General features: G+C 32.9%; 2 protein-coding genes across 4 annotated transcripts in view; both read left to right on the top strand.

Moving 5' to 3' along the window:
- The first annotated feature begins 43 nt into the window (after positions 1–43).
- Positions 44–3,843, top strand: l(3)04053 (lethal (3) 04053). Of its 2 annotated transcripts, XM_036360928.2 has the most exons (6): positions 44–785; positions 851–1,441; positions 1,519–1,551; positions 1,619–2,709; positions 2,769–3,019; positions 3,079–3,843. In XM_036360928.2, the coding sequence occupies exons 1-6, from the start codon at positions 368–370 to the stop codon at positions 3,233–3,235; spliced, it is 2,541 nt and encodes an 846-aa protein (XP_036216821.2). In that variant the 5' UTR covers positions 44–367; the 3' UTR covers positions 3,236–3,843. The 2 variants fall into 2 exon arrangements, with proteins under 2 accessions (XP_036216821.2, XP_036216822.2); XM_036360929.2 differs by lacking the exon at positions 1,519–1,551.
- Positions 3,844–8,419: 4,576 nt separating this feature from the next.
- LOC106623603 (alanine--glyoxylate aminotransferase 2, mitochondrial) overlaps positions 8,420–18,901 on the top strand; it is an 11,138-nt gene continuing 656 nt past the window's right edge. Inside the window, exons 1-5 of one of the 2 annotated variants that reach the window (XM_036360946.2) lie at positions 8,420–8,796; positions 15,898–16,219; positions 16,286–16,983; positions 17,057–17,439; positions 17,678–18,290. In XM_036360946.2, the coding sequence (XP_036216839.2) occupies positions 8,775–8,796; positions 15,898–16,219; positions 16,286–16,983; positions 17,057–17,439; positions 17,678–17,782 (1,530 nt within the window). In that variant the 5' untranslated portion in view covers positions 8,420–8,774 and the 3' untranslated portion in view covers positions 17,783–18,290. Of the gene's footprint in view, positions 8,797–15,897; positions 16,220–16,285; positions 16,984–17,056; positions 17,440–17,677; positions 18,291–18,901 lie in introns of those variants that run through there. The other variant, XM_014243180.3, reaches the window with a different exon arrangement.

Genomic DNA, 18,901 nt, shown 5'->3' on the forward strand with positions numbered 1-18,901 from the left:
TGATTACTACAATCCTCTACAAAATTGTGCATTACACACATCTGGCATCATTGACTGAAGGGCCTTTCAGATTTGAGAAAATTAACAATTCTTGAAATTTTCTGTAAACTTTCAAATCCAACAAAGTATTGTTGCGCTTTTTTAATTAATATAAATGTGCAATTTTTGAATCTTCTATGAGGAAACGCATAGCTTAAACAAAAAAGCCAGTTAATGTGCAATAAGTGCAAGCAGCGGTAAGAGAAACTGAACAAAGGCGAAAAATTGCCATTGCAACTGCACGAAAAAACTGCAGACAGGGACAACGACTAGAAAAGTAACGTAGCGGCAACAACAATAGCAGAATTGCGCAAAACAAAAACAAATAATGGCAAAAGAAAACGATGAAGTGCAACATAACAACAACAATAGTAGTAGTAGTAGTAGTAGCAACAGCAACAACAACGGTGTGGATTCACTTAACGCATCTGTGGGTGTGACGTCGTCGACATCGAATGCAACAGAAATATCAACTGCGGTGTCATATTGTGAGGCCGATGTGATAGTGGGAGATATAACCAGAACCGGTGACAAGAGCAAGGTCACAAGTGCAGGTGGTGGAGACTGTGCCGGTACAAGTTCTAGAAGTAATCACTTTGGTGCGTCTACGTCGAGTTTTATGCGTGGCAAACTCAATGACCTGGTTGCGGACCTTTGTTTAAATGGACCAATTACAGGTAGTGACAATAATGGTGGTTATGGTGATTACACAAACGGCCGTATAAATAGCAGCGGTCCAGCAGACGGTAAGTTGCAAACAAAAGATATTGCAATTTTTGGAAGTGAAATATTTTCCCATTGGTTTTAATAGCCACTATGCAGCAGACAAATATCAGTTCTACTTGGGAACCTGTAAGCAGCAGTATCACTAGCCAACATGCACCACAACCGCATGTGGCGCCAACTCAAAATTCATCTTCATTTTCTTTTAAACATTTCTTAAGTAGTGGACCACCTATTACGGCGCCATCCAGCACTGTGACAGTCACATCATTGGATACATCGGCGTCCAGTAGCACGAACGGTTCACAAAATAATACTGTAAGAACAGCTTCCAGCAGTGGTGTGTCAATTCAAACGTCAACTGGCGCACGGCCCAAAGTTCCTCAGTCAGCTTCGCTTTCCAGTACATCAATATCATCGCTTATGGCTGGCGGTTTGTCGGCAACCAATAGTGCAGGACAACCTGACGGTGGCAATTCGTTTGGTACATCAGCCACAAAAATGAAACGTTCCCCACGATTTTCGTCATTTGACTCGCAAGCAAGTCTTGCCGAATATGTGACTAGCGGTGCAGATGGGGAAATAGAGGGCGTCAGCAGCACTGGGCCGAGTGGTGTGCGAGGTGCTGGTGTTGGCGCGAATGCAAACTCCGGTTTTAGGCTTTATCCCGAGAGTGGTGGTAACATTTGCTCCATTTTAAATTTATTGTTTCTTTATTTATTATTATTATTATTTTTTGTTTATTTATGATTACAGATTTGTTTGCAATGCCCTACCCAGAGAGTAGCGGTAATATTTAAAACATTTGCACTAATTTTTTTTTTTTTTTATACTTTTGGTTGCTTGTGTTTTACAGATCTTTTCGCGACGCCCTCACGTAGCAGCCGTGGCATAGGTGATGGTGGTGCGGGCATAGGCAACACCATAAATAATGCGAGTGAATACGATCGACATCAATATGTACCACGTTCGTATTCAAACTATGAAATGCCTATGTCATCCTCATCAGCATCGCCGCGCCGTCGTACTGGTGCTCCAAGCGTTAGCGCTAGCGCCGGAATGAGGGAAGCGCGTCCCACACGACTTGCCTTAAATACAAATTCGTCCAAACCGAAAGGGAATTTGCCACTCTGCGACATAAATAGCGGCGCTTGTGGCGGTGATGCAGTGGCGGCCGCACCACCAGTCACTCGTCCACTGCCCAGCAATGCAGGTGAATTTCCCGCCGCGATTTTGCCTGATTTCGTACAAGATCACTGGCTTGACTCGTGGTATGCACACGATATGCATCACAATTCGCCGCCTAATTCGCCGATACGTGATTTTAGTGATGTTGATGTGGCGGGTGGTGCAATTGGTGGTGGTGGTGGTGGTGGCGGTGTTGGCCAGAGCAACGTGTGTGATGTAGCTGGTGGTAATGGTGTGAGCGCTGGTATCGGCATACCCGGACCCTCGTCCGTGTATGGTGGTGGCGGCGGCGGTGGCGGTGCAACAGCCGAGTCTACTGCTGGCAACGCCAAAATGCTGCCAGATTTTCTCTCTGACGGCCCAATAATACACTCTTCACAGCGACTGGCCGATGTGGCTGTCGGTTTGCCATCTAATTCCATAGGCTCGCCAGATGATCCGCCGATGTCGTCACAATTAGCGCGGCTGCGCATTGAAAACGATCGTTTACAACGGGAATTAAATGACGCGCGCATAGCACTTAATGAACAGACGCGGCGTGCTAATGACTTGGAACATCAGTTGCAAGCCAGTGAGCTGCAGCAACAGCAACAACAACAAAACCAACAGCAACACAAGCTTGAAGAGCTGCAAACGACTGAGCGCGTTGAAGGTTTAGCGGAAAGAAGTAAACGCACGCGCAACGCCGCAGCAGCAGCAGCGGGAGCAACACCGCAAAATTATGTCATGAAGCTGAAACAGCAGGTGTCCAAGCTGACGGTAAGCTTAAGTTTTGTTATAAAAACATATTTTTCACTAACTCTTAAAAAACTATGCAGACCGAATTGGAGACGTTGCGTCACGAAAATGAGACGCTGCGCGAAGAGGGTGCCGTGGGCGGCTTCAATGTACCATACTGTGATCGTGCGCGTCCATTGATTTCGGATGCGAGTGGTGGTGGCGCCGCCAGTGTCGGTGCTGCTGCAGGCGTCGCTGCGGGTGTGCGTGGCACTGTGGGCCGACCGTCCAGAACACAACAATTTTCGAGAGATTTGCTGAGGGCAGCATCAAATGCGGAAAATAACTTAAGGTTAGTTGCATTTAAACATTGTTAAGCTTTAAGTTAAACTAATTGCTCTATTTCGTCAGGCAACTACTCGCTGGTGTGGATAATTTACGTCAAATGGCTGCTGACATTGAGAATTCTGAAATTCGTGTGGGCTACGATGTTAGTCCCGACTTATTTTCAGACTTCTTAGACGATTGTGATGATTATGAGGACTACTCGGATGGACCTACATTGTAATTTTGTATGCAGCATTATTTTAATTTCAAATTTTTATCGGTTACATACAATGCTAACAATATGAATAAATATAAATTTCATTTGGTCACAAATTCGATTTGTTCCACTCAACTATGCATTAAATTATATCAAATATAATACATAATCGTATATTCGTAACTACAAACTGCGGATTAACTAAATTTAAAACAATCAAAAATAAAATGCAAAAACTCGAATGAAAGAGTATAAAGAAAGCAGTATCATGTTCACTACATAAATACATATAACTATAAACATAAATGCCACAAAATTGTTGGAATATCGCTTAATTTTTAGTACTGCTCATTTAAGAGTTATTTGTTTATTGTAAGTTAATTGATTATTTGCATTGTCTTTATACTTTGCCTAAGCAATGCAATAAATGCCTTTTATCTTTATACAGAAGTTAAGCAATAATGTGCAAACGAACACACACACACACAAATATACACAAGCGAAAATAAACGCGCCTAATCGCGCTACAATAACAACTATTAATCGTATAAGCAACTTTTGAAGCATAATGTTATGATAAATAGCGTTAAAAACAGAAACTTTGCATAAAATAATGCCGAGCACCATAAAAAGCATAAAAAACAGTAAAAACTTACCTACATACATATATAATAACAACAACAGTAGTCTAATTTGAAAAACATTGATTTTTATGATTTATTTGTTTGCCTTCTGTTTTAATTATCTCAATATTGTGCAACAAATTAGTGCTTGTTTAGTAGTGTGTACATAATAACGTTAATTATATCATTTATTGTGATTTCAGCAGAAGAAAAATTGTGTAAAAAACGTGAAAATATGTTTTGAACTGCTTTAAACATTTGACTTTAGTAGTGTGGAAAGCAAAATAAAAACAAATTAGTTGCAAAAAATGAAAAACAAAAGTGTTTGTTATTTCTCCAATATCAACGTTGCTGTTTAAATGTTTATTTTCGCACGCATATTTTCTTAAAACTTCTACCATTTTGGCACGTGTGAAGGGCAACTGGCAGAAAGAATATGCAAATGCTCTTCAAAACCGTTATTGTACACTGTATGTCTTGATTTCTGCGTATATATGTAGCTCAAGCGCCTAAAAGTATGCTATACTTTTTTAAAATCATATTTACAGAAATTATAAATGAGTTAAGTAGTATGCATTTAATGACGTTTTGTAGTCTGCTTTTAACTTTCATTTTTAAGCCTCATTTCTACTGTCGTTTTGAAGTCTGCTTTTAAATTTTACAAGATTTAGCTTCAAAAACAAAATTTGTTTATAATTTTAATTAATAATCTAGTCTCAATATCATTTTGACTTTTCTTAGGAAACTTATTTGCGCAATATTTTTGATATTCTTTTATTTTTCAATTTCATATTAAATTCATTCATTAATCATTTTTGATAATTTATATTTTTTAATACACATTGTATGTACATATTTTTTGTTATATTTTTGTTACATTTTTTTGTATCAATTTTTATAGTTTCTTTTTTCACGAATTTTTTGTTTTATAAATTTGTTTGATCATTTTTTTAATATATTTATTTATATTTTATATATACGTACAAATTTTTATATATTTTTGTAATTTAATAATGTTTTCATATATTTTATGATTTTTATAATTAATTAATTTTTCAAATATTTTTCATAATTTGTTTTTAAACAATTTTTTCATGCTGTTTTTAACATATTCATATATTTTTTTGTTAATTTTTTTGTTTATATTTTTTATTATTTATTAATCTTTTCATATTTAATGTAATTTATTTATTGTTTTATAATTTTTTATTGTAGTTTATTTTCTTTTTTGTAATTTACTAATGTTTTCATATATTTTACGATTTTTATAATTTATTATTATTTTTTTATATTTTTTATGATTTTTATAATTTATTAATTTTTTTTTAATATGTTTTTAAAATAATTTTTTAATAATTTTTCTAATAATATTTTTCAAATAATATTTTTCAATCACTTTTTATAATATTTTTTTTTGTTAATTTTTATGTTATTTTTATTATTTAATAATTCTTTTATATTTTATGTAATTTATTTATTGTTCTCTAATTTAATAAAGTTTTTGATAATTTTTTATTGTAGTTTATTTACTTTTTTGTAATTTACTTATGTTTTCATATATATTATGATTTTTATAATTTATTTATTTTTTAATATATTTTTTTAAAATAATGTTTTAGTAATTTTTTTAATAATATTTTTCAATAATTTTTTCATACTTTTTTTATAATATTTCTTTTTGTTAATTTTTATATTTTTTCATTACTAATTTTTATAATTTTTTTTTTAATTTAATAATTTTTTTATATTTTATGTAATTTGTTTATTGTTTTATAATTTAATAAATTTTTTTATAATATTTTATTGTAATTTATTTTCTGTTTTGTAATTTACCAATGCTTTCATATATTTTCTGATTTATTTTTTATTTTAATATATGTTTTTCAATAGTTTTTATTATTTTTTTATTTTTATTTGATTAAAAAATTTTTTTCAGTAATTGTTTTGTTTATTTTTTTTTATATTTTTTTATTATTTATTTTTATATTTTGTTTTTATTGTTTATTTTTACATTTTTTTTTATTTATTAGTTTTTTCATATTTTATGTAATTTATTTATTGTTTTATAATTTAATAAACTTTTTTATAATTTTTTATTGTATAATTTTTTTTTTTACTATTTAATAATTTTTATAATTTATTTATTTATAATAATTGATTTTTTATTCCTTATGTTTTATAAACTAAATTTACATATATAAATTATAATTGTTCATATTTTTAATGATTTTTTATATGTTATTTAATTTTTATAATTCAATAATTCTGTATTAGAATTTATTTAGTTTATTATCATTTTTTTAAATAATTTTATTTTATTTCATTAAGTTTTTTATAATAAATAAATTAATTTTCCATAAAGTCTTTTCTTTCGTACAATAATTTATTTATATTATTAAATTATTATTATTGTTTTTTTAATTTCAATTTTTTTTAAATTATATATTAATTTTTTTAACTTTGTAATTTAAATTTTTATTAAATTTTTAACTGCTTGTTAATACTGAAATTTTTTTTACCCTCCCGCATATTTCGTTGATTTAGGTTTTCGAAAATATGAAAGGTCATTTAAGGCTTTAAAACCCTATTTTTGACAGAAATCCAAACAAATTTGTTGATACACAAAAAACCCTTCGATTGTCGCCCATTTACTTTAACTTTTTTTTTTGTTAAAAAAAATTCATATCATTTTCTAGTTTTACAAATAATAAAGTAAAGAGATAAAGGAATATGTATTATAAATAAAATTAAAGTTCGAAACTTGCGTCTTGAAAATTGTGTCTTTTATTTATTATTGTAATTTCAGAAACAACCTCTTACAGACACTTATTTACGTAGATACATAGGCATAAACATGTTTACATACATATAATCATAGGCCTATGAAATGCGTACAGTGAACGAAGAAAATGTGTCTAAAATTGTATTTTCCACTTAACGCACCTTAATAACTGGTTTCGCATTTGCATTCGCTTCGTGTAAGTTGTGTGTATGTGTGCGTTGCAAAGGTGTGAAGGCGTGCGCTAAGGAGCCGGCACAGATGCAGCTGCAATAACACACGCAATCGCGGCTACTACGAATTTCTGTGCGCGGATTAAGTTTTCAATATTATTATTATTGTTGTAGTTATGAGCTAAACATAGATGGCTTGAAAGTTGATATCAAGGCACATATTGCATCTATATACACGTGTATAAGCGTAGTTGCGTATAGGGTGTGTGGCAAATAATTTAATTACGCATGCTTTTCCAATAAGATCGTACCGATTGCAATTTTTTTAACAGAAAATCAATATTATTTATTATTTGTTCCAAAAATTAGAATAAAAAGAGAATGCAACATCATTTAATTGCCTGCCAGGGCAGGGTTAGCTGAAATGCTATGAGATCTCTACATATGGTTCTTTTACTTAGGTCCAATCTCTTACTTAGGTTTATGGCTTCCATACTTAGGTCCATTGGACAGAAATTATATACTTTTTGTTTTAGTGGCGTTAAGTTCTGCAGTCAGGATATCAATATGTCATCTAAGAAATGTCTAAGATTGTTTACTGACAGATATAAACGTCATACGAATGTCCTTCGAAATTGGCGCGTCTCTACCGGAATAACCTTTAAGGGTATTAAATCGGGCAGAAACAGAAAATTGGCCTAAAAAAGCAGTAGTGGCTGCATAAGAAGTTCAAAACCTTGTTGTGTTTTAACTCATGCATCTTATGGCCCCGATTACCTGTACCACAAGTTCTTTGGGCGAGAAGTTTACTTTAATTCAAAACTAACAGTATTAAACAGTATCAGCCCACTGATAAACCGCTCAACGCGCACAAAGAGTTCTTCAAACATGTAAGTGTATGCCGAGGAAAATTTCACACCGCCAACAACTTTGTTTACCTTTTCACTTTCAACGCGGCGAGATCCACATTTTATGCTGCCGCTGCACGTAAACATTTACACTAATTTAATCAGTTTAAGCGCTGTTGCGTTGATTACTGCTGTTTGCTTATCAAACACAGAGACCGAGACCCTGTTCGGCACACGAGTGCGCCAGCACGCGACCGCAATGCAATACTACAACAAAACTGGTGCGACCTGGGCGCCAATCGAAATGCTTTCCGCAAATGGTGCGGCGCCACAGAAGGCACGAAAGCATGGATTACATACACATACATATATACACACATATGCATAAAACTGCATATGTGAGTAAAACGCGCTAGAAGCGAGCACAAAACGCAAGTGCGCCTGAAAGCGCGCACACAACCACACTAGTTCTAGCGCAAATGTATATATATTGGCATGCATGTATGTGTGTGTATTTGTTTAATATGTAAATACATATTTTATCAATTGTTGATACTGATTGCAGCGCGTCGATTTCACACTAACCGCACTCCTGCCATCAAAACACACGAAACAGCTGCGCTGCAGTCGGCGACGCTGGCGCTGACGCCAACGACATTTACTGGCTATTTGGACATTTGTTGCGACGAACGCCGCTTGTCATATGCCGCAGCCGCTCACATGTGCGCGTGTGTGTGCGCGCTTGGCTTCCAAGTGGTTTTCAATAAATTGAAACTTTTAGTTGCGTTGTTGTCACCGCTCGTAGCAGTTCACTAGCGATTAACTCGTATAGTTGCTTACTGCAGCTGTTGCTTGTCTCCTCTTGCTGCAGTGCCATTGAACTGTTTGTTGTGACTTGAAAGTTCATATGTAAATGTGTGATTTGTTTTCATTACAAAAAAAAATTTAACTCAAATAGATAAGTTGAATTAAAACTGGACTCGCGACTGCATTGACATTTAAAAAATCAACATAAATTGGCATTAATTGAGGCGCGCAACACGAAAGCCAACAACGCTGGGAAATTAAGTGTGTTTCTAAAAAGTGCATTTCGAAAGGATTTCATACCGTGTTGGGTCTATAGCAGCATATTTAGGCATAATGTTGTCCAAAAGTTCTTTTGGTGAGTTGCATTGTAACGAACATTTTTTATAAAATATTTTTGGTAGTTGTTATGTTGGGAAAAATATATGAAAAACAATAATAACCTAATATTTTTTTTTTAAATTAAGTACTCAAAATTAAAAAAAAATAATAATTCATAATTGCAACAAAAGTGTGGCATTGTGGGTATTATTTAAAGACGCATTAAAAACAAAAACTATCCATAAATAAATAAATGCTTCCAATTGCTTTCAACAAACATATGGAAATATAAAAAGGTGAAAAATATATACATATGACATATATATATATACCATTTATTAAAATATATAGTTATAGTTTCATGTATAAAATAAAATATTGTTATGAATAGTTCTAAATTTATTTTTTATGTTTCCATATTTTTGTCAAAAGATATTGAAACTATTTATTTTTAAGCGCATATTACATTTTTTATTGACGTCTTAAAAAAATTTTTTTTTTCATACTGCCATATGCTTGTTGAAATGAAGTGAAACTATTTATTTTTAATTATTTAAACAGGAAAAAAATATATTATAAACACAGCATACATTTTTAATTACTTTATTGATGTCTTAAAATGTATATATACATATAACATATATAATATGCGTTTAAATATAAATAGTTTCAATATCTTTTGACAAACATATGGAAATATAAAAAATAAATGTAAAACTATTTATAACAATTTTTATTATTATTTTATTATTTTATATATGAAACTACAACGTTTTACATTTTTTAAAAAACTTCAAAAAAAATTTTAAAATTTAAAAAAAAAATTTAAAATACTTTAAAAAAACATATATAAAAATTAAAAAAAAAAATAATAATAATTGTGTTAATAAATTTTTATAAGTAGCAATATTTTTATGATGTGATAACAAGCATAGCACTCAGATACACCGAGAAAAATAAATGTTATACGCTACTGCTTCATGTAGCACGAGCTATGTACATACAGGTTGGTTGAAAAGTTTTCTGCGGTTGAAATGAAAAAATAATGTTTTCGGTATGAAATATATTTTTTTATTCAATAAAATCTGCCTTAACCTCAATACAATTATTCCAATGATGCTCTAATAATTTTATGCCATCCCTATAATGACTTACCGAAAGCTCTACAAAATACCCGTCTACGGCTGTAATAGATTATTCCACGAAAAACGCTTGCCACGAAGGAATTGTTTCAGGTTTCTAAAGAGGTAGTAGCCGTTGAGACCCAAATCTGGTGAATACGGTGAATGCTCAAGCTATTCATACTTTAATTCGTTGAATTTTGTCATTGCTGAAACACCTTTGTGAGCATTGTCTTGAAGAAAAATTATATTTTTGTGCTGCAAACCAAATCTTTTCTAACGAATTTTTCCATCCAGCTGATCCAAAAGGCTGCAATAATATTCAGAGTTTATTATTTTACCATTCTGCAGATAATCAATCAACAAAATTCCTTTTGCATCCCAACAAACTGATACCGTAATCTACTTAGCTGATCGTTGTGACTTCTCCTGCTTTGGAGCTGAACAACAAGCTTCAATCCACTGCAAACGTTCTTGTTTCAATTTAGGATCATGGTGGTAGATCCAAGTCTTATTCATAATTATAAAACGACGCAGGAAATCGGTTTTATTCAGCTTAAAACGCTCCAAATTATGCTGATCATTTTTTTCTGTTAAATATAAAGTATTCCTTCGTCTAAAATACTTATGGCATTAGCAATTTCCCGCTCAGTTATACTTGGATCTTCACTAACAATATTATGAACTTACCCAATGATTTCTGGTGTGGTTGCGGTTATTGGTCGTCCTTCGCGTGGTTCGTCTTCAAGCCTTGTACTGAAGGTGAGGACTCCTTACAACTTGTAAAAATTTCCTTTGCTTTCAAACCTTTCAAAACAAAGAATCTAATCACTGCGCGTTATTAAATTTTTTCCATATTAAAAAAATACTTTGGCACAACAATTTCAATGGCTGGTTAACAAAGAAGTAGCTGACAGAATGACTAGTAACTTTGCATGTGTTCTCACGACAGATGTATCAACTTGAGGATAATTAGGAGCTAGTAGTGCTATTTCTTTGAGGGAGCAGAAGCTTTTCAACCAATCTGTAGATAACGGTAAAACTTTCGAGTTCATATGACCTAGCGTGATTTTCGTCGGGTTAATGAAATAATAATTAAACAAGAAGAAGACTTTCCCACTAAAAACATGCAATTGCTTAGTTTAACGGGCTATAATACATACATATTTTTTAAATATTATTCAAAAGTTCTAACCTTCCACTATTATTAAAAAAAAATATAAATTTTTTTGCACTTTTTGTTTTTTTTTTCTATAATAATTCAACTTTTTTGTTTCACAAATTATTATTATTATTTTTTTTTAAATACACACACATATATTCAAATAAAAAATAAACATTATCTACAGTCAGAGGACTAAACTACAACTTAATAGCAACATTTTGTTGCAATGTATAATTAATTATTAATTTTAATTATGCTAATTGCATGTATTTACCAAGCGCAGTTCTAATCTTAATCCACAAACAAACAACAACAAGTACTGACCACAATCTAACATCAACAAATGCGTAGTTTAGACGCTAGCTGGTCGCTCTATAAATAACTAGAAAAATAAGCCAACGCAACAACAAAAACAACCGGTACAATTTCTTATCATGAACACTTATATGTATGTATTCATAGCTGATTATAACAACGATAAAAAATAAAATTGGTACTGGGGCGTAAGTCTTATAAGTGCGCGCATAACATATGCACACTAGTCAGAACTTAATTATTTTTGTATACCCTCAACAGCGTATATTAAGTTTGTCACGAAGTTTGTAGCATCCCCAAGGAAAAGTCGGAGACCCTATAAAATATATATCTAAGTGATCAGCATGACGTGCTGAGTCGATTTAGCCATGGTCGCCTGTCTGTACGTCTGCCTGTCTGTATATATGCAAACTAGTCCTTCAGTTTTTGAGCTATCGATCTGAAATTTTGCACACGTTCTTTTCTCTCTAAAAACTTGCTCATTGGTCGGAGCCGTCGATCTCGGATCACTATAACATATAGCTGCCATATAAACTAAACGATCGGAATCAAGTGCTTGTACGGAAAACTTTTTCATTTGACAAGTTATTTGTACAAAATTTGGCATAGATTACTTTCTCAGACAACGCTACAATACCTGAAGAAAGTTCATTGATTGGACTACTATAGCATATGTCAGCCATACAAACTAAACGTTCGAAATCAAGACTTTGTATGGAAATGTTTTGTATTTGACGAGATATCTTTAAGAAATTTGATATATATTTTTTTCGAAGTGGACACTACAACATTTGAAGAAGTTTTTCCGATCGGAAAACTATATCATATAGCTGTCATACAAACCGAACGATCAAAATCAAGTTCTTGTTTCGAAACTTTATTACTTGTGAAGGGTATTCCAACTTCGGTGCAACCGAAGTTAACGTTTTTTCCTGTGTTTTTTGGCTGCTTGAGTGCCATCATATGTTGATATGGTACGCTACAAAGTGTTCTTAGGGCTTTGTGGTCTTTTTTTTTTTAACTAATAATTTCAAAATCAATTAAGTAATTTATATGTTAGGTTATGTCACTTTAAAAAATAAAATTTCAATTATCATATAAAAATTTTTTAATACAAAAAATTTTTAAATAGAAATTCAAACTTTTTTTTTTAAGTAAATATACGTGCATATTAAGGAAATATTGTTTATATTTGCAAAAAATTCAATACAACAAAAAATATCATAACTTCAGTTATGCGATTCTAAAAAATAAAGTTAAATGCATTTATAAAAAATTTTAATATAATATATTGAATATTATTTTTTTTTATAAAAAAATTTTTGCACTAATTTTTTTTATTAGCAAATATACTTACCAAAAAAATATTTGGTTATAATTGGAAAAATTAAAATGTAAAATTTTGTGATTATGTGTGATGCTCAAGCAAACATTTTTATAAAAATTTGTATTATATTGCATTTTAATTGTCTTAAAAAATGTATCGAAATCTACACTTAATTATATTTTCAATTTATTTATTGTAACTTTTAAGGTTAAGAGATTACAGATATAGTAGTACATACAGTCTTGCCTGAACTGTAGCGTATCTGACAGTCTTAATGAATGCAACACATTTCTTATCAGCTTCGTTGGGGGGCCAGCACTTACGTTATTTGACAGCAGCTTAATATAATATAAAATTGAGTAGCCTAGGCACACACACGCTACACAACTGATAAGATAAAAAATACTATTTGAAAATCGTGATAATTGTGCGCATTTGTATTATGATTTATGATCCACAGCCACAGCGGAGATAGTGAGTTTAGCGCATATGGTACATACAGAACTCGGCATATATATACGAGCATAAGCATGTGTATATAAGTATATATGTATTTAGACATTTCTTATAATAGCTTATAACATAGAATATATATGTAGAGATGCATATAGTTATATAAGTATGTGTACCGCATCTCAAACCTTATATGTCTTCTTTTACCCAAACTATATGATCACAGTAATTTTTAGCAGGAATCTAGTTTATAGATCAGCAGTCATCACACAGCGATTTGAACTTGACTCGCAAGCTTGTTTCTTATCAGTTTTCATTTTGAGTAATTATGTACATACTTATGTATGCATATATGAAAAGTGTAAATTAGTGATTTCATTGTATCGGCTGCACATTTACATTAACGGCTGCGTGTTGAGGTACACGTGATCATTGCTGTACTTTCCTTTAAACCCGACGAACTTTAATAACATTGTTATAAAATTTACATAATTTAAATAAGTAAAATACGCAGATTGTTGATTTGACAGTATTATGACATATTTTACTATTCCAATAGTCTCTCATACGATTCCATATACTTGTACATATTGCAGGTTAGTATCAAAACATACCAGAACATTTTAATTGGAGAAATGCAAAACAGATATCAGATTACTAGTTGAAAATTTCTACACATTGTATAGAAAGATGACAGCTGTCAATATTTAAGAGTGTCAATATTCGAACGTTGTACAATTTAGATAGACCTTTAGTTACACAAATTTCTTAAGTTTAAAAATCTTTGGAAGTGCTTCAAATATTATTCGATTTGGTTCTAAAACCAATGCGCGTGTTTGCTATATTGGTTGTCTTCGATTCAGCATTTCTCTGCTCGCTATCTTTGCGCGCTGCTCTCTCGTAAAAAAATTTACATTTAAAAGCAATAAAACAATTATCGAGTTGAATTTGATACAAGAGTGTATACGAATATCTCATTAAAGTGGTATAAATTCTATCTTCATTGCCCCCAAGTTTTGTTTCATATATCTTAGAGCAAGTTTACAACTGTAAATGGCCAAATAACTGTCACTAAATAAAATACAAAACATTTTTAAGTTGAAGATTGCACCGCAATTGCTGTCAGTTTGCTTGAACTACTGGTATAGTTTGTTCGATTCGCTACTCTCAAAGTTTGGCGAATCGAAGACATCTATTATTTTAATATTGCATATAAACTAAAACTGGTGGCGGTCGGCATGAACGCTTGGCTTACTGTGAATCGATCTTGCTCCCATTGTATAACAAAAAGAAATATTATTGAATTATTTCTTAACTATAGTAAACTAGATAAACGTTTGTTTTATTAAAAGGCTTACACAACCAGTTTCTAAAATCTATTTTTTGACGCTGTTCTACTAATTATAGCTGTTATTATAAACTTAGCCTACCAATAGTCTCTAATTAAAACGAATTAATTCACTCCCACCCAACTTTCTAATTCTCTTTCCTATACTGTTCGCTTATATAAGTAGATTAATGCACTAAAACGGCCCTGATCGTGATCGTGCAATGTCGTTATGGCGCAGTTTATACACTAAGATCGGAAAGTTTCCTGAAATTGTTTTTTTTTCGATATTCGCGGTTTGGTTCATCATGAATTCGCTCCAACAGGACAGACAGTCAATAAAAAGTATTATTTGAGCGTTTTGAGGCGTTTGCGCGACAACATGCGTCGTAAACGGCCGGAACTGTGGACCAACTATTCATGGATTTTTCATGACGATAATGCGCCATTGCACCGAGCTGCAATTGTGAACGATTTTAAGACCAAAAACTGGTTCAATAAAAAAAATTCGCAGAGGGAACCGAAGGCGATCCTGGACAGCGCCTACAAGGCATGTTTCGAAGCAGCATATTTTGAAGGCGACGAAATAAGTATTGTTGGAGATTAAATATTTTTCGTTAGTCATTTGCAATTTTCGGAAACTTTCTGCTCTTAATGTACATACACATAGTTGATTCAGACTTAACTTGCCACGATTACGATGTACATAGTTGGGCGTGTAAATATGTTAGTTTATTGTGTTTTTTTTTATACTTGTAGAATATGCAAAGTAAATTTATAATTCGATGCACATCTAATCGGCTTGTAGGAGCAGTTTATATGTGAGCACGAAGAAAGAGCGCAAAAAATTGAAATGTTTACAAACAACGACGAAAAACACGTGACTATTACAAATTCCGTTTATTAGTTGTAATTGATAGTTAATCATTAACACATTATATATGCACAAATTAACGACTCAAATCAGGATTGAGTATAGTTATATAGCGAAATAAATCCCAGATTAGAACCGAACCATATTATCAGTTCTACTTCACCCGTACCTTCCAATAATCGATTATCGATAAAGGCGCTCTTACCAAAAACGATTCTTTAGGGAGATACGAGTATTAATTCTGACGGTTCTCGCTGGTTAGATGTTAAATTGAGACGCCCTTCTTATTTGTGGTGATCGGCCTCATATTGTCCAAAAATAGAGGGTTCTACATGTTTTAGGTAGCCTTCGAAGAACTGAGACATTTTCATGAACTTACTTTTAATGAAATAAACAAGAGATTGACATTGCTGATTGCTGAGAAAAAAATGTTCAATAGGTAGTAGTTTTTTCCGAACTCTGATTACAAAATTGATTAGAGCTTACAAAAACCCATGAATTTTAGTTATGTAGCACAAGCATCTTGCCTAACGAGTAGCATGCTCTTACGTTACAGTCCAAACGGCGCGCTTGATGTGCCAGGGCCTTCAACAACGTACCACCACAACATTACATTCAAAGGCTTCACCAGCCATTATGCCGGAAATACAAAGTGAAATACCTGAATGTGACTATCAACCACAACAATATACGGGGCCTAGTTACGAAAAAGTACTGGAGATACGTCAGAAGCATATTACGCCGAACATTGTGCCACATTTCAAGAAACCGCTACTGATACACAACGGACATATGCAATGGCTGTTCGACCATGAAGGCCGTCGTTACTTAGATATGTTTGGCGGCATTGTGACAGTATCAGTGGGTCACTGTCATCCGTAAGTAACAACTGAGTTTATACTTTTCTGTGCGGCAATATAAATATTGATTGTGCTTCTCAACAGCAAAGTAAACCGCGCGCTGGAGCAACAGATTAACACACTGTGGCATACGACAAACATTTACTTGCATCCGAAGATACATGAATATGCCGAACGTTTGGCGGCTAAGTTCCCCGGCGAGCTTAAAGCGGTATGCTTTGTTAATTCCGGCTCTGAGGCTAACGATCTTGCAATGCTTATGGCGCGTATGCACACAGGCAATCAGGATATTATCACTTTTCGTAACGCCTATCACGGTATGTCGCCGTACACCATGGGTTTGACGGCGCTCTCAACATGGCGTTTTCCGTTACCTGGCGTCAATAGCGGCATTCAGCATGTCATGAACCCAGATCCGTATTTGGGTCTTTGGGGCGGTACAGCCTGTCGCGATTCGCCCATACAAACGGATCGAAAGTGCGACTGCACGCAAGAAACCGGCTGCTTGGCTGGCGCGCGGTACTATGAACAATTAGAGGAAGTTTTCAAGTACTCATTGCCGCGTGGACGTGTCGCCGCTATGTTTGCCGAGTCCATACAAGGCGTAGGCGGCACCGTGCAATATCCGAAAGGTTATATTAAGAAGGCGGCTGCGTTGGTGCGCGCCAATGGCGGTGTGTTCATCGCTGACGAAGTACAAACCGGTTTTGGACGCACTGGCGATCACTTCTGGGGATTTGAGAGTCATGACTTCATACCGGACATTGTCACAATGGCGAAAGGTGAGTGTGCTGACATGTTTGGGCGTCAATATGCATAATATAATGAAATAAATCTATCATTTTTTTCGCAAAGGTATCGGCAATGGCTTCCCTCTAGCCGCTGTGGTGACTACACCCAAGATTGCCGCATCGCTTGGACAAGCGCTGCACTTCAATACCTATGGCGGCAATCCGTTGGCCAGCGCTGTTGGTCTCTCTGTGCTCGATGTTATCGAGGAGCAGAAACTACAGAAGAACTCTTTGGTAGTGGGTACTTACTTCCTCAAGTGTTTAGCGGAATTGCGCGAACGTTTCGAGATTATCGGCGATGTGCGCGGCAAAGGTTTGATGATAGGCGTTGAGTTGGTATCCGATCGTGCTATAAGAACGCCACTTAGCGCGCCGCATGTATTGGAAATATGGGAGACCTGCAAGGATATGGGTGTGCTCTTTGGACGTGGCGGTCTAAATGGCAATGTGAGTGGCAATCACTTTATCAATAATAATAGCAATACGCGCAACTATTCTAAGTCAATTGTAAACTTTTGACAATTGTTGTTGTTCACTTTTGTACATAGAAACAAACACTTCACTGACTAGCGTTTCAAAATACTTTACCATAAATTGCTTGAGATTAACCAACATTTTCGCTCGTACTAAAACACATCCCTCTTTTCTATCCCAACACATATCTCTTTCCCTTTCTCTCTTGCAGGTTTTCCGCATTAAACCGCCAATGTGCATTTCGAAAACGGATGTGAAATTCGCTGTGGATACTTTAGCAAGCGCTATAACTGAGGTTTTACACAAAAAACAATAGACGCTAGCTCAAATGCTTAAGAGGACTGCATTTACTTCGAAAATTTTACTTAAGAACGATTGTGTTCTTGTGCTATTTTTAGCCTAGTAGTTAGTTAAGAGTTTATTTTCTCATATACGCTTAAAATAGTCGTTCGTCATGTTCCTATGGTTCAAGTTAACTGCTTTGCTTTTTATTACCTCTTAAATGTAAACTTTGCGGTTATTTGTTGTTGGCCAAAAGGTCAACATCTTTATTGCCAAATAAGCTTTCTATATGTAGTTATGAGTAGATTACTTTTAGTTGGCAACTCCAAAGACTAAATATTGTTTTTTGCAATTTTTTTAAATGCAATATCTGTGTTTTTGTAATGCATTTATAATTTTTATACATATTTTAATGTTAACATTTTATTGTTTTTTAGTGTCTGAACTTTTTTATAGGTATATTTTGCTTTAATAGAAAATTGGTGAATTCATTATTAATGTGGAAGAAATACTAAATAAACAATATTTAAAAATAATTTAAATTTCAAGCTTTTAATTATATACACACATATATACTTAGGTACTTACCTCAAAAACTTACAAAACGTTTATGATTTTCTAGTATGATCCTTATAGCATATGGCAGTATGCATACATATGTAGGTATAAATGAAATAGGTAAAAAAAATAATGTTCATACAAAAAATTATTTGTGTGCGGAATTAAGAGGAAGCAACTGCACAAAAAGCAGTAAAACACTACATAAATAAAAAATTAAATATAAAAAAATAATTAAAATAAATATAAAAAAAGATTAAAATAGATAAAAAAAAAAATTAAAATAAATATAAAAATAAATATCAAAATAGATAAAAAAATAAATTTCAAAAAATATAGAAATAAATATATAAATCAATATAAAAATAAATATAAAAATCAATATAAAAATAAATAAAAATAAATAGAAAATACGATATAAAAATAAATATAAAATACGATATAAAAATAAATATAAAAATAGATACAAAAAATAAATTTCAAAAAATATAGAAATAAATGTAAAAATCAATACAAAAATATATATAAAAAAATACAATATAAAAATAAATATATAAATAAAATAAAAAATAAATTTTTAAAATCTAATTTTTAG

The sequence above is a fragment of the Bactrocera oleae genome, chromosome 6 (assembly GCF_042242935.1).
Source record: "Bactrocera oleae isolate idBacOlea1 chromosome 6, idBacOlea1, whole genome shotgun sequence".
In the NCBI taxonomy this organism is placed as follows: Eukaryota; Metazoa; Arthropoda; class Insecta; order Diptera; family Tephritidae; genus Bactrocera; species Bactrocera oleae.